This window comes from Amphiura filiformis, chromosome 5, assembly GCF_039555335.1.
Source record: "Amphiura filiformis chromosome 5, Afil_fr2py, whole genome shotgun sequence".
Lineage (NCBI taxonomy): Eukaryota > Metazoa > Echinodermata > Ophiuroidea > Amphilepidida > Amphiuridae > Amphiura > Amphiura filiformis.
This window is the reverse complement of record NC_092632.1, coordinates 27,974,733-27,991,838: the sequence shown is the minus strand read 5'-3', so window position 1 is coordinate 27,991,838 and position 17,106 is coordinate 27,974,733. Positions and strand designations below refer to the sequence as shown.

Sequence of the window (17,106 nt, the reverse complement as noted above, 5' to 3'; positions counted from 1 at the left end):
GAACTGCAATCTCTTGCTCGGACTGATGCGAGCGCCCTGTTAATGAGCGACATATGCAGAGCTTTATGTTCCCTTCAAGAGTGCTGCTCAGCACCAACCAAAGTTTGAGATTATCGGTCTGTTATGATTGTCAGACAATTGAATCAGCCAATCAGAACACCACTTCTGTGTTTATGCTTTGCATTTCTCAAAATGTAAACAACTGCCGTTCTTCTCTGCCAGAAAATTTTAATTGAGCAATTTTACATGCAGGTATAATTTTGGTTTCCCTTTTGGCAACATAAACAGTCAGCCCTAAGGAATACTTAAATTAAGCAATTTAGATGAGGGGTTTTAAGCAGTAGATTAGTATAATATTATTACATACAAGATAATTGAAATAGAGGACCCCACTTATGAGAGGCTCAGAACATGTCATTTACTGGGTGCCTAGATGTGTGAGTGATAGCATGGGCATGTTTGTTTTAAAGTGCTGTTGATCAATGCAATGATCAGTTGAATTAACACAACAGCAACGAAAATAACTTAGGTGTGTTGTTGGGAGGTCGGTGGAGGGAGGAGTGCACACCGACAGGCAATCCACCCACCCAGCCAGAAGGGGTTGGTCATCGACAATTTTAGGGTAAGAGAATAATTACACATATGGGGTATTATAAGAACAAGTTTTAGATAAGAGGTGCTATGCTGAGTGCAGAGTTCTTGTGATGAGCAGAGCGTGGTTGCTGTACATCAAATAAATGGACTTAATTGAACCAATCATGCTCTGCGCATGACATCCACTTCTTAACTAAACTTCTTACAGGTGTGTGCGTGTGTGTTGTAAAGACCACCAAACAAGGATGTGCACCAAAAATAGGAGTAACAGAGGACACCCAGCAACCGAGGACATCCACAGTTCCCTCTATAGTTTGTTCAGCTTATAATTGGCAAAATGATTTGGTTTTTGTTACTTTGCTTCCATAAATTCACATACAGTCATGCATTGTGCAACACATAACTGGCGTAAATGCTGCGCCCAGCTGTGTGCACACCATTCTATATCAATACACAATGTTATGAGTCTAATTTGTTGCCAATTATAAGCTAAACAAACAATACCTACAAGAATATTGCACACAGTGTGCAAATGCATTATAAGACCATGTCTCGTTTGCAGGTGTAAAGTCTGGTAATGGTTGGATAGTAAAAAGTCCAGTAGTCCTCAATTTATATAGCCTAGCTTTGTGTGTGCAGGTCCTTGGTTAAATAGGAAAGAATTGTAGGTCCTCATTTGCAGGTCTTTATAAATGAAAGTGTGTGTGTGTACAAGCAAATTTAAAATATGAAAATTAAGTGTGCTTTAAAATTGTGTAATCTGTTAGCAAGCAAGAACAGTGTAATAATATTGCTTATAATTTAAGGTTTTTTTGTAAAAAAATTGGTAGCTGGTATTTTGAAGGAGCCGATTATGAGTACAATCAAAGGGTGGGTTTACAACAACAAAATATTGGTTAGAATTTTTCCCCGACCTATTTGTGAAGTCATCAACATACACAAGACACAAATGACTGTACAACCTGCTGTAATTTGTCTGCTCAAGACTAAACCTGACTCACTGTACAAAGCTGTGACTACAACACCCTTGACCTCAAGGGCTAGTTTCTGATAGCATTTCACTGGATGAAACTGCTGCTCTCGGTAATCGGTTATTAGTATACACTTCATAACTCGTAATACAATTGCTATTACCAATTCGGTGATTTACTCATTTGGACAACAAAAAAACGTAGAAGAAAAAAAAAAGATTCTGAAAAAGATGATGGGCTGAAACTGTACAACCAACCTGAAAGACCATTTGTAAGATTCACAAAAGCCAGGATAAAGGTTCAAATGTCAATGAAAGCCAAAAAGAGGACACAGCCTCAAATTAAATAGGAAGTCACAAAAATATGCTATACAAAGCAGTAAATACCCATTAAACATTCACCATTTTCTATTGTTTTCGATTTATGTAGTGTCTAGCTTTATACCTTTTACATCTTTTGGGGTTTTTTTCCCTGACAAATATACAAGAATCTTCCTATTCCTATGATCTGTTTTTAGCTTCATTTTAGCCATGTTTTGTGTAGTATAAATTGTTTCTTCCTGTGCTTGTAACAGTTAACATCAGATACTTAAATTTTCAGTTATTTTCATTCATTTTAGCCAGATTAACCAGTGCAGCAGCATTATTTATATTCTTTTGCTTGTCAATTTTTCTTGTGATTCTCATATTATGTTATCAATTTCCAAGGGGTCAATTAGTTCAATAATTTGAAACTTCAAATAGGATGTTCCTTTCCTCCCCTCTTCATTTGTAAATCTCCTCCCTATTTGTAACTAAAGAAAAACAACAACCAAAAAAAAGCTCCAGAAGAGAATATTATTTGAACCATAGCAGCAAACCTATGTAGAAATGGTCCGACTTTCTCTGTAACGTAACTAGTCAAAACAAGCTTGGCAACGCTGTACCTAACAGTGCTATTCCACTAACTTGAGCCTTGCTATTATATGTGTTTAATACTGTTTATTAGGAAAAAATAATTAACCAATTTTCCTTTAATTCCTTGGGGGGGGGGTGGAGGGGGTAACATTAAGGCGGTAATGTAACTTAAGTTCTTGTCATCCACGAACCATACTAACAACATTTAAAAACTTATTATAGACTAGTATAGATTAGTATAAATGTGTGTCATTTGTCCAAGTTATGTATGTGCAGAAAGATGTTACACTTGAAAATAATAGAGTTATAGAAACAGGTGAATACTGGAAATGTGTAACTTTAAAATTCAAGATTTCAGAGGCTAATGGTTTTAAGAATTATCACAAGAACATGTTGGATGATATGAAAAATAGTATTAGTTCAGTCTATTCCATTTGTCATATGGCGAGTTTTTGTCTGTCTATAAATAGGCATTATTTGTTAAAAATATAATCTAAAAATCCAATTCATTCATGTAGTATCAAAGCTTACACCCATGGCAACCAGTTTTATTATTTATAGTTTCTACAATTTGGGCTTTTGGTATTTCTGCTTGTAGCTCTATTTTAGTCCATAAAATCTGCTAAGCTGTTTACACAAAAAAAAGAGAAACGTTAAAAAATTGTGTACATGTGTTACTGTTGTGTGTATTTGTTTTCATGTTTGTATGTATGTTTTGTTGCATCAATGTCTCACTTGTCTTTGCATGTGTTTGTGCACACTATTTTTATCACTTTCAGAGGAATTGGATAAGGCCCATGACGATATTAAGAAGCTGAAAGAAGAAATGGGAGAAATGGAAAATATGCTCGGCGATCTTTGATTTAACTCTACCATGTGGCCAACCTGTATATAGATTATAGGTTAGCAAGTGAATGACAAATGCCTGCCTGGCTATACCTACATTGCCATCTTTCCTTGTTTCTCCTCTATTAGCACGGTAGCACCCTACTCAAGTCGGGTGTATATTTTATTTTACAGCTGTCGCCTAGTTTCTTACGCTACATGCTCTTTGCTGGCAACTTTCTTATGTATCCTAAACGATTCGCTTGCATGTATCCTGTAATGATCTGATGTGCCACAAATCCTGCAAGAAATTGGGCTCAAATCGATATAAATGATCCAATGCTGTATGGTGTTTTAGCCATGGCAAACATCAGCTCATTATTAGAGATACATTTTCAGATAGCATATATATAATAAGTACGCACTCACTTTTTTTTATCAATTCATGATCATAACTTTACCATCACTGGTGCACCGGGAATGGGGCCAAAATTAATGGACAATTCTTTAAGAGGAACAAAAATATGGAGTAGAATGACCTTAACTGTTTCATAATGTACATAGAAACAGGGCTGGTCTTTTGCAATGCCTCTTTGTTAATGTCTGTGGACCTGTCCATACCTTTAGCTTCCCTGTGTTTATGTTTGTGTCCTCTACCTACCATTGTTCTTCTTAGTTGACCTTAAGTATGCTATATCTGCAGGTGCATATAGAGAGACTGCGAGATGCTAGTGGTATCGGCATGTTAAACTATCTGTGACGAGAGATTTTTTTATTTATTAATATTCATTATATTGCTTCCTGCATATGATGCTGCTTTCTTATGGTGATCAGTGCTTGGTAAAAGATTTTTCTTCACCTTTTCCATTTTTTGTTAAAATCTTCCGCTTCCCCTTCTTCATCTATATTCAGTAACATGCTACTAAAAACACAAACTTAACTACCTATCAGTAAAAAAACTTCGGGTATTTCTTAAAAATTGGGCTTTAATTGGGAATATTTAACAGACCAATCACAAGCATTTTTTTGGTGCTTGAAAGTAACAGCGGGCATAGTAAAAATGAAATGCACTTCTATTGACACAATTAATAATATAACCATGCAATTACTGAAAACCAAATGTGGCTCTTTACTACAGTTTTCAGCAAGGTCCTTCAGCACTCAGCCAATTTATTTATTATTCAGAAGTGGGCTTCTAATTGGATAAATGAATCATGTCGTCATCACATTTTGCTGTTCTTTTTATGCAATAATCAGGAAGTGGACACTGCTGAAGGACCTTGCTGAATACTGTTATTACATTAATGCTAACATAAGTGCTGTTAATGCTAGGCTCGCTGGGATCACTTAATGCATGTAGCATTTGGCCATGCGTTTTGAGTTGGGGGATTTTTGCCGGACATTGCATATTTTTGGGAAATCGCACCATTTTTTGTTTAGAATTAATTATTTCAGTACCTGTACATGCTACTATAGGCAAAGTATACATATTCTGAAAGGAAATCGCATGAGGAATCCAAAAATGCAGGTATTTATGATGTAGGGGCAGTGCTAAGAAATATATATGAAATTATAAAGGGAATTTTTTTTTTTTAATTACCAAAGATCAAGTGGTCCTATTTTAAAAATGCCTTACCCTACATCAAAACAGACACCATTTTCGCATTCCCCAAATCAAAAGCTTTCAGAAAATATATAGTTTTACATTGCTACCTGTTATGGTGTTCAAATTGCGCAACGGTTAAAACGTGCCATTCAAAAACAGCGCTGAATTTGATGAAATTAACAAATCATGTTCTGTCTAGAAAAATTAAGTAATTAAAAACACAAGAATGATATCATAAAATTCAACATTATAACAAGTTATTATTCACAGTATTTTGAAATTTGTTGTCCAAAATATGAAGTTTGTAGTTACATGATGTAGTAAGTTGCACTTGTATACGATATCACCAGGATTTCAACAGGATTTAAAATAATAAGTTTTGCTGATTTGCAGAATTTCAGATCTATGTTTGCAAGTCAATCCCAATGCAAAACAGTTTCCTCCTTTTGGAATGACTGTCTCCTGGGAAAGTCTTGTACAAAATTACTTTATGTTAGAAAGATACAGGTACCGGTACAAAGAAAATTTTGCAAAAACTGAGGTGAAGTCAGTGCTAATTTAAATACACATGATCAACTGATGTACATTGAAGTGACGTACTTTATGTAAATGTAATACATGTAGTCTTTTGAAATTGTGAAGACCAAGGGGGTTAGGGGGTTGAGCCATCTCCCACCTGAAATGAGCTAGTTAGCTAACTCAACCACCCCCCACAAAAAGAAAATTTCAAACATCCCTACTCAACCCCCCCCCCCCCATAGCGTAAAATTGGCCAGGTAAACACAAATTTTCACCTTAATTTTGGGCTTAAATGTGGTGTACAATTGCCATTGTTTTGCACAATAATCACACCAGGTAATCACAGTAACACAGTGTCCACCAGGAATTTGTTTGTCTTTGCCCCTTCAGAAAACTTACCATGATGCGCCACTGAACATGTAAAATACCTGACACCCCCCCCCCATAAAAGGATTTTTACCACACGAGACAATGTATGTAAATTAAGAAGGTTATGTTTGTAAGTTTTAAAATATTTAAATCTGACAGAGTATATCAAATCAGAAATAACAATCCTGATAAGTTTTCGCAAACTTCACCGGAAAAGAGCATATCCTGAGCCGGCATTTACCGAGCAGCCATATCGTTAGCCGACTCCAGCCTGGCTAATTAATTTAATTAAAACCCTAAAACTTGAAAGATTACACATTCAGAATACTTAATAGTATTCAGGCTTGTCATATTTAGGCAATTTTACTAATTTTGGGCAAAAAAGCAAATAAGAAACAACATGTAAATAAGCTGGAGCAAACATTAACACAAAAGTGCATATCATGGGCCAGCATATCATGGGCCGACTCCACCCTGACATTTTTTTCGTTCAGCTGCTATAACTTTTGAAGTATACATGCTATATTAAAAGTTAAGGTACCAATGTGAAGCACTCACTAAGAGCTTTAATTTGGTATATAATTTACCTATGTAGGTATCTACAGTAATTAAATAATTCAACATTTATGCAAAAAAATCTGCGCAAATGTCCAGGCTCCAGCCTATGAGACCCCCAACTCAGAACACACGGCCATTTTTAAGCTGGGTATCATAGCTTTCAATACATTACACAGCATATTTTAAAAGTCATAGTTTGTAAATGAAGCAAGACAAGTGAAATGCCATTTGAATGTCAGACAGTTTAATAAGGCTATCAGTTAATTACACCAATGATGATGATGATGAAATTCCAATCATTGGTTTTCCAAATCTGATACAGTGTAATTGTGTCCAGGTCAACAAATTATGCTTTGTTATCCTTGTTAGTTTTATCATGCAGTACTGTGAATGTGATATTTTGGCAAACTTGTAATGGAAGTAAAATATTAATGAGCAATTACTGGGCTCTAAGGGGGAAATTGGGACAAGTTTGTGCAATAACTGAATTTCAGATGTCAGGGTCCTGGACAAAACTTTCACCAATATCTAGGATGGCTGAAGATTTGCAAGGACTACTATGGTGAATAGTGACCCAATGTTTTTTAATAATTGATGGTCAAATGACCATGCAATGCTTTTAGAAATTTTACTTTTTTATTACCAAATTAAGTCATATTATAAAATGCCGAGCTGTTTACAAGTTGTTGTAGCAGCTGTGGCCAACTTGATGTAATGATTGTGTGATTCAACGGACCAGTGATAGAAACATTTTGGCTGCTTAAAAACAATATGTTCATTGTTCATATTAGTTTGTAGACTGGTTTGTGATGATGGCAAGTATACCCAAGTATTAATTATCGCACAGTAGCAGTGACAAGTCCAGTGTTTGGGATATGCTAGTCAGTAATGGAATAAGATAGGCTTATCTTGTACATCAGCTTCAGAATAAAAAACAGCAAACCTGGTGAAAAATCATACTTAATTTCATAAAACACAGCAAATCACTTGCTGTGTGTATGTTTAATGGCTATCACGAGCTGGGGTTGCTCATGCCAATATGTTAACCATATGAGCACATGTATTCTTGTTCCAAAAATGACATAATCTACCACTTTTTATGAATTTTATGGTGTTTTACTTAGAAATCCGCTCATTGTCTCTTCAAAATGAGTGATCAGTTATTATTCGTCCATCTATGGTGACACCTTATGATGTCACTCTCTATCAGAGGACATCCTTGATTTGCTAAGAATTGAACGGGGCACCTGTCTCATCAAAATACTCTGACACCTTTTTAAAAGTGACAGGTGTCATCGAAGCTGGAACAGATAATAAATTAGGATGAAGGGAGGATAGTGATTTACAGGAGTAATATTATTATTACTCTCCAATCATTATCCATTGCGACATTACATATATAGAACATTTCTATAAGGACATTTCAGATAACATTACAACTGGAGTACTAACTATGATAAATAATAGCGAGCAGCATCATACAGGCAAAATATTTATCCAAGCTCATAATTGCTAACCTCATAACCCATTATATAATCTATAATTTTCCTCTTGCTTTTCACTTTCAAATATTGGTACACAGCTTGAATGTGGTGAATGAAGTGGTGTCTCTCTTTGTCCTTAGCACATGATTAGTATTGAACACCAATAAATGTGTCATTTTGTAAATTAATGTTAGGTAGACGAGTAAATGGTGCATGTCCTGGACAGCTTTTGTTTCATGAAATAGCAATATAATTAGTGAATATTACATGATGATGATAAAGTGAACAATCTTGACTGTAATATAGATATTAAAATAGAGGGACCAGGTGCTGCAAGGTTAACCTACAAAGTGTCAGGTTTGATGATTATTTGATTTGTTTGGGTTTGACAACCCTGGATAACTCAAAAAAGCCTCTTATGAAGCTTATTTCCATTGGGGGTCAGTTGGAACACCGGGATATGTGTAATCTTAAGAATTGAATGACATGTTCATAAAATGTTTCTGATGTGTCTTTTTGTTTCTTTTTCCCTCTTATACAGATGCCCTTATTGAAGAGCGGAAGAAATTCATGACACTTCAACATGAACATGAACAAATGTTGTCTGAAATCGGGGAGATCTGAGGAGCCCAGGGGGTGCCAAGGTGTTGAAGCGACCGGCACAGTCTGGGGGACCATAAATGCCATCGTATCATTAACTCTGTTGACCTGCAGACTGTTGGCCTTTTGGAAATTATAATAAGAAAAAAAAGATTTACTTCTACACTTAGCATTCCTAATCATAATCACATTCTATATTTGTGTATTAATAAAATTGATGATGATGATGATCAACCGATGGGTAACTTTTCATCTGGTAGTATGTCACGGACTATATCTGATCTTTCCATGTACTGTGTATTCATTATGACATTATAATGTCTTTGTTTGAAAAAATGATATTTTATATTATGCTACTAGGCAAAGAAGAAATTTTGTTGTTCTTCTTACTTAATAGAGTTGACCAAAGAACTAGGAAAGTTATCTGTGATGAGATCAGAATTGCATGCAAGATATGTAAGAATCCTAAATGCTGCAATTGAATTCAAATCAAACTTGTAAATTGCAATTATTGGTTATGGTGGTTGACATGTTAGATTAGGTATGGTTATTACATACTTCCAGATGAAATTGTAAACTTTTAAACTGTTGATGGTGGTTTCTTTGTGCAGCCCTCATATCATTGTATTATAAAACAATCAATGTAGTCTGTGACTTTGTAGTTTGATATTATGAAATAGGTGTTAATAAACATGCAACGTTCAGACCAGCAGTAGGGCAGGTGGGATATATATGTAGGCAGGGTTTTTTATATAAGATAAAAATCACCCTGTATCAAGTTATAAACTGTTTCTAATATTTTTGCAGTTTTTGTTCATTTAATTTTAAGTTCATTCACAAATGTTTTTGAATTTTCTGTTCTCTATGTTGTATTTTGCACACAATTCCAATTTTTGTTTGTATTGTCTTCGCCACCCTTTATTTGAATGTAAAACCTTACTCCACTCTCCCTCTCCCCGTTTTGTTTGTCACGTATGTTATTTTTTTCTGTATATGTGAAATAATTGTCAATACAGATGAGCTGACGTCAGAAAAGGAGAAAATCCGAGCCCTGGTGGAGGACGTCGACAGAACCCTGCAAGAACTTTCAGAATGCTAGGCGGCGCTATAATTGAGCACTCTGTACATCTGATGATCACAATTTCTTCAAATAAATCTCAGAAATATATAAGCGCATCTTTGTCACATTTATGTCTGATTAAGTTGTTTCATTTGCAGATTTCGATCGGCGAATTTAATTTATGTAGAATATCACAGGCAATATAATATTATAAATAATTTATATACCAATTAACCTGATGATCTGCATTCTCCCTCCTTACCACGGAAAAAATGAGTATAATATAAAAAGTTGTAATGAGTTACCAGCTGTCTTGTGTCTGCATGATATCGGAGTATAATTTTTTTTTTTTTTGAGGGTGTGTGCATTTAAACAAAAGTAAATAATAAATACTATTTTTCAATGTTCCGTGAGTGGCCTGTACAGTAAACAACAAATTAGTGGAACTGCTTAAATTGCTTGTATCTTTTCATTTGCACTGCATACACGTGGGGGACATGATTGTTTTTTAAATGATTATCAAATTTGTATAGCTCTTCTTGTGTTTTTCAGTAATGAACTCGAAACCATGCTGCCATGTTAGAACCTAATGCAGTGGAAATGAACAGAGTTGTATAAAGTCAATGTGTAGAGCTGTTTTTTTTGTTTACTTGATATTAAGAGTTTAATCTTTGTATACAAGTAGCCACCAAGAAATTTATGCTTGTGAATTTTGGCTAATTATTTAAAAACCAAAAAAAATCATGAAAAAAAAAATGAACGCTTGAATCTTTACAATTGAAATATTTAGACTAGAATAATGTGGATGTTTTGATCAAAACTTGTGGTTCTGGTACATTAATGCCATTTAGTCCAACTAATCACCAGTTATATAGTAAACAAATGTCATCTTATCTATTACGTGCGTTACCCATGTAAGTAGAACAAACAAACGAAAAAAATAACTGTATGATAGTGTCTCCTGTATCATTATCTGCATTCATTGGAAAAAATGTTGCTGTTCACATGCAAAATCAATTGATATGCAAAATCGATAAAGATTAGGCACATTTTTTTTAATAGTCTTGATTCCTAGGATCATGCCAGCACTTTTTTCAGCGGTCGGGACCTAGTCCAAATCACTATTTGTAGTCATAGTATGTACACTAAAGCCAGTGTGTATTTTTACTTGATGTAGCTTTAATACTGTGAAACAAACAAAATAATTATTATGTTTATGTTTACCTTTTGTTGTATAGTAGAAAATTTTGTTCATACGCAACAATTATTATTATTATTGTAATAAGCATTTTTTTGAATCAGAACTAGCGAAAGAGGCGGTCGGTATACTCAAAACGTGTAGAGCTGCATCACTGGCAGCAATAACACACATTTAATTGCAAAAGGTGTGCAGCGAACAAACAGATCTCCTGTCTGTTCGAGATGGGATTCCGGTTTGTCTACATGTTGTTTCACATTTTTCTAATGCTGCTAGTTAGATCTGTTGATTTTATTTTTCATATTTATAAAACCTTGGTGATTTTTTGTTGCATTCTTTTTTTTCTTCTTCAAAGAATTGACAAAGACGGCCCAGTGTGAAAGTTGGCAGTTACGAACAGATGTAACCATCTTTCGTCACTGTCAATTTTCATTTACGAGACTAATGTACTTAGTAACCAGCTTGAGACTATGGTCTTTGGTGACTTTCTTGGGAGCTTGGTGATCTTACTTTAGATCTTAGCGAGTCCCAAGTACTTAAGAAGCTTCCTTTGTTGTCAAACTGAAGACTCATCATTGTGGTGGTACTAATTTTCTGTGTGTTTCTTCACTTTGCTGCCCAGACCTCAAACTTTGGTGCTATTACGCATAGATTATATTTACGGAAATCTGGGGAATGATAAGCAAAGCTCATCTTTGAAGAGAAGCTCCCAGAAAGTCACAATGATGTTTGAAGCGATCAAAATTACCTCTCAAATAAGTGTGCATATGAGCCTGGCTGTCTCGCTGCCGTTCAAGATTTGTTCAGCAATGGCATCTATAACTTGATCCATTGCGGAGGAAACCTTGTAAACAACAGGAGAATCCAGTTTTGTAAGTTAGTTCCAGTTCCAAGTTTTTATGGGCTTTGATTATTTCCCTGGAGAAACCCGCCTCCTTTGTATAAATATTTAAGAAAAAAAAATACAAAAAAAAAGTGACAAGATGCAAGTTAGACCAATCAGTTACTGCCTCCTGCTTTAAATAAATGACTATAAAAACCAAAGCACATTATGGACAACAACAGAATCTTCCAGCATTGGTCACAGTTGTTTCCTCTTTCTTGTCTCAATCATATTGTACTACGTTGTAATTTTTAAGCAAAAAAAAATAATAATCTCAATAAATATTATAAACTAGCATCAGATAGTACATTTTAATCGTGCAGGTTTTACTTAATCAAAATCATGGTGCAAGAAAGAAAGAAAAGCATTTCATGTTTTATGATAGATAAGAAGTACTTTTCCAGTACGTTTCTCATTAATGGCTGGATCATGTAGTTTAGCATTGATTTGTTGAATGAACTGGTGACAAGGCATGCAGGAAGCCTACAAAAGTTTTTCCTTGAATATTTTTTTTACTGGAATTATTTACAAATTTTATTTTGTGTACGTGAGATTTCCAAATTGAGCGGCATGGTTTTGAAAGGCTAGTCATGCCGTACGTTTGGAAGTTTTACGTATTTTTAAGACTTCCTTTTCATGCCCAATACACAATTCTATATTATTTATATAATCACTTGGTTGTAGTTGGTGCAGGGCAACTGTACAGTATTAAATAAGAATCCTATTTAATCGAGGCCATTGCAACTCAACCACCTCATTTTTATCTTCCTGTGATTTTATTCCATATTGGAACTGTCAGGTGTGGCAAAATTTTGCTGTTACTCCGAGAAATTAACTCAAAAGGCTTGCAAAGTGTCTTTGAAGTTCCGAACAAGAAACATTTGGAAAGAAAGTTCAGTAAAAAGGAATTCTTGTAAACTTGGTAAAGAAAAGTTGTGCATTTGGTTTCCGTGGTGTTTTGTCGGACTCCTTTGCAAAGAAACTAAATAGCTTGCTTATCATATTACACAGATAAGCTGAGATGGATGTTCCGTCGTAAAGATGTGGACTGGTTTCTTTGCATAGGGGTCCAGCATTAACAACAATGCCACATAAATTGTGTACATAAATAGTGTGAAGTCAAACTCATTGCTATTGTTACATTATAATTGCCAAGCTAAATGGTACTGTTAAATGGTCATTGCCTTGTTTATCCTAACCACCAATAAAACCTGTCTTGTACACAAAAATATTGTTTTCTTGTCATAAAATTGTGTTATTTAAGTAAGAGTGCTGCATGTTGCTAAGATCCTAGGTGAAGGTGCTGTGTATCATTAGGCGGAGGCACCGTATTTAGCATTAGCTTTGGATATTTAATTATTTTTCACCCGGTAAGTTGGGTGGAAAATAAAGAAAATAATTAAATATCCAAAGCTAACGTCAAATAGGGTGTCTGTCTAATGATTCAGTAAGTTGTTAAAAAATATTCTTCCCTTATGGATTGTTCATTGTCCCTAAAATATGTTGGTAAAGTAACCTTTCAGAACACCGACTTTCAGCGATAAAGTAAGAGATATAGCCCATTAAGAATAAAGGGTGAAGCCTATGCTGCCCTGATAAATTCTACAGAAAAAAAATTGACTACCATAGCAACGGAGGAATAAAATTTTGAATATATATCGCTCTGCACTACAACCTTCATGTGGCTATGCATTGAACCATAGATGTCAAAGGCTGATCACTAGCACCTGTAAGATTGAAAAGATCAGTATTGTATTCAATCTGTCTACTGACATACACAGGTGATTAGTGTAATCTGCTTGTAGTGCAGGGCGATCTGCTCAAAAATTGTATTCCTCTATTGCTATGGTAGTTAATCCGATTAATACGTCACTTCTACAGCGAATAGTCCCCAAATACAGTATTGCTACTTACTTGCTTTTCTTGGGTGATTTTCCTGAACCATGATGGCTTTCCATATCCTCCTATCCTGTATTGCTGTTCCCAGATCAGATGCTTCTAGTCCAGTGTCCTGCTTGAGCACATCTACAAGGGGAGGCTTTCTTGTGCCGTGTTAGGGTGTCCAATTTATCAGATTTGCGATGGGTTCACTCTTACTCGATCTTCGAGGCAATGTCCATGGAAGTGTGTCCTTTCTCTGAGAGTGTTGGAAGGTCTCTGTACAGCTCTTTGTTGCTTCACATGCTGCTTCCAATGGATAATGTACTTTTGCAACACAGAAGTCTAAAATAGCTTTTTTGTTCAGATCTAATCCATCCTAATGAACTAATCCAGCCCACAGAGTTGCCCAAGTATACACCCTGAGTATACAGACTATCATCAGACCCATCCATTTTCAATAAAGCATCGAGTTCACTTGAGGTACCCAGTTCTGATTTACATATAGGTCAGTATTAAGTGTATATAGCTTGCTATACATTTCTAGGTGTGGTTCCTTAAAGCTCTTCAAACAATGGGCACCAAACATTTTGATTAAGGTATAATGGGACACTAGTCAAATAAAATGCAAGAATTTCCAGAAAACTACATTGAACATATGTGCCAAGATACTTGCAATCTACTGGCTTTGAAGCAGGTGAACAGTGCTTGGCCAAGTGGTCTTGTCCTGTATAACACACTCGTTTTCCTACAACTTGCATCACAGTTAGCAGCCTGCACAACCGATTCTTTTGTTTGGCAAGGCTCACTCAGTCATTTAATGAGGCAATACAAACGATCGAATTTGGTGTTGAAATGAGCTAAATTTTAGTTACACCTTTTCGATGTAAAATTAATTTTCTCGGCCAAATGAAAAGCAATCATTTTCATTTTTTCAGTAAATGTCAGGAAAAATTGTAGTGCTTGATACTGTATTTTTTTTTCAAATTCTAGTGTTAAACTTAGGCGTGAAATTTAGTCATTTAGTGTAAGATTTTCGATTTTGATAGGCTTAAACTCTGTCCATGAGCCTTTTTTGGATCAACCTTTTAGCTTTTCAAAGTAAGATAGTTCGCTAATGAAGGATTTTTCCCAACTTTCTAACGCACATCACCGTGAGCGATATATCATAGTTTTGTCAGAATTTGCGTTTTCATTTCACTATTTTAACTGCCGGCTGATCATTTTTCAAAATCAACGAGTGAAATCTAAGGCTAATACTAGCATTGTGGATCGATATCCCTGGGTTTAATAGGAATACCGGCATGGCTACAGTGTTGCTAGAACTTCAATATAGCAAAAGAAATTCCCAGGCCTATAGCGCTCCTACTGATCATGTTTAACCAGAACACTCAATTGGGGATTTGGGCTAACAAATCGCTGGTCGGGCAATTTGCTTTCAATGGAAAATTGACCTGGATAAACAACAAAGGAAATATCGACTATTTCTGTTGGTTGCTCTCGAGATAAAAGTACTGAGTTAGACATTTTCGGAGTATGGAGGAAAAAGGGTAAAATAAAACGGAAATTCTAACAAAACTATAATATATAGACCCACACGATGTGCTTTACAGAGGTGGGAAATATCTTTCTTTAGCAAACTATATTAGTTTGAGACGCTAAAAATGAATTCCGTAAAAAGCTCGCGTGCGAACTGAAGGCCTATAAAAATCAAAAATATCACACTAAAAGACACAATTTGATGCTTAATTTTAACACCAGGATTTGTAAAAAAATGTATATCCAAGCACCAAGTTTTTAACTGACATTACTGAAGAAAAAATAATATTGCTTTATATTTGACCGAGAAAATTAATTTCATAGCAAAAGGTGTATCTCTGAATTGTGCTGATTTTAACATGTATCGATCAATTTCAGCGCCGACTAAGCATTTCTAAAGAATCGGTTGTGCAGGCTGCTAACTGATCACATTAGAAAATGTACGCTTTGCAATTTTGGGGCAAAGATTTTTTGACAAATTGAAATGGGGGATGCATCTGAAGGGTGAGGGACTATAAACAATTTTTGGCAGACTATTTTGGATTCAGCCTCAGGGTTACCTATAGATATTGCTCAGACCCTTATTCCTTCACCAGCTGTTAGCAGAAAAAAAGTATGTACAGAGTAGGGATCCATCCCCATTCTAATGTCTGCATCAGCACCACACTCAATTAGCTTCTTCGAGACTGTGTTCATGTATGCACTCACTTTGTGCCACAACGCATGCTACAGTTGCACTGCCTTTGATCACATGTGCATCACATGCGGCTACTTCTGTCTCAAAGAAGCCACAAGGATATAGGTACCAAAACGACTAAACGAAAGGAAAAGGAAAGTTGCCATACTGGCAAAAATCTGTAAAATGGATTTTTTGTCATCAAACCTACAAATTCTAATTTCCATCATCATTGACTCTTTAGGCAACACATTTCATTTCACATTAAATGAATAACTAGGTTCTTATTCGCTGTCGTAGTGCACATTAGTAACCATTAGTTACTGGTTCAAGCCTGGGCTCATACTCCTGTTCCGAATTTTGATATGCTATAGGCTTTGTGTTATGATCATTCCGATCAGTGGTTCGTAACAAAGAAAGTGTGAGCCAGTTGACCTAGCAGCGGTCATATTCTAACGTGCACTATGGCCGCGAATTGGTTAGCCTTGAGGTGACATGATGCAATTAACATACTTTGAAGATAAAATACACTGCACACCATCAGTCTATTAGTATCATAATTCACAAACCATCTTTATTGATAACTTAATATAATATATCATACAATTGTAAAATCAAAAGTTATTTACAACACTTTACAAATTCAGCTGCTGTGTGTCAAATTGAGGGCTCAGAAACCAATTGACCTTTTTGGTAAATCCCATATGCCTTTGCGAGTACACCTGAGAACTCGTCATTTGACGTCACGCCGACTTGCAATGCACAGCAACAATGTTCGATAAATGATCTGCGCAGATCGGCGTTACGTCAAATGACGAGTTCTCCGGTGTGCTCGCAAAGGCTTATGGGATTTACCGAAAAGGTCAATTAATTTTCAGATCATGATTGAGCATACATGATTATGTTACTGGACATTAATACATCCAGAGGTGCAGTGCCAATCTTTCAATAGAAATTAGGGGGGGCACCATACCCAATTGAGAAAGTACTGGCCGTTTCTCTGCAATTTTTCAATATAGGTTTTCACTTCCTATGTCATTATGCCACTGTTCATCTGTACAAATCCTGAGAGGGCACTTCAATATGAAATTGATGCAGGTGTAAGGATGAAGTGTAAGGATTAAAGAGGCATTCCAATGAGAGTAAAATGTAATGGGTGATACATGGTCATTGGGTTATTCCAGTTAAAATCCATACACCTCTGTGGAAGACATGACCTTAATTACAAGATTTTAGAGGTGTAGATTTTAAATGGAGTCGCCCATGGAATTCCCACTCCGTGTGGAAAATTAAGGTCATGTCTTCCATATAGATGTATAAATTTTAACTGGAATAGCCCATTTGAGACCTGTTCTGACAAAATGACTGGAAAGTCACCATTGAAGAAAAGGAGATATGGTTCATTAAACATACCACAAAACAACAGATTTCATTGAAATATTGACTTTTT

At 35.6% G+C, this 17,106-nt stretch overlaps 1 protein-coding gene across 1 annotated transcript in view; it reads left to right on the top strand.

Annotated features, from left to right (window-relative positions):
• Positions 1 to 12,792, top strand: part of LOC140152107 (uncharacterized) — a 29,607-nt gene extending 16,815 nt beyond the window's left edge. The window contains exon 7 of the mRNA XM_072174404.1: positions 9,439 to 12,792. Within this exon, the coding sequence (XP_072030505.1) occupies positions 9,439 to 9,521 (83 nt within the window). The 3' untranslated portion in view covers positions 9,522 to 12,792. The remainder of the gene's footprint in view (positions 1 to 9,438) is intronic.
• Positions 12,793 to 17,106: the final 4,314 nt, after the last annotated feature.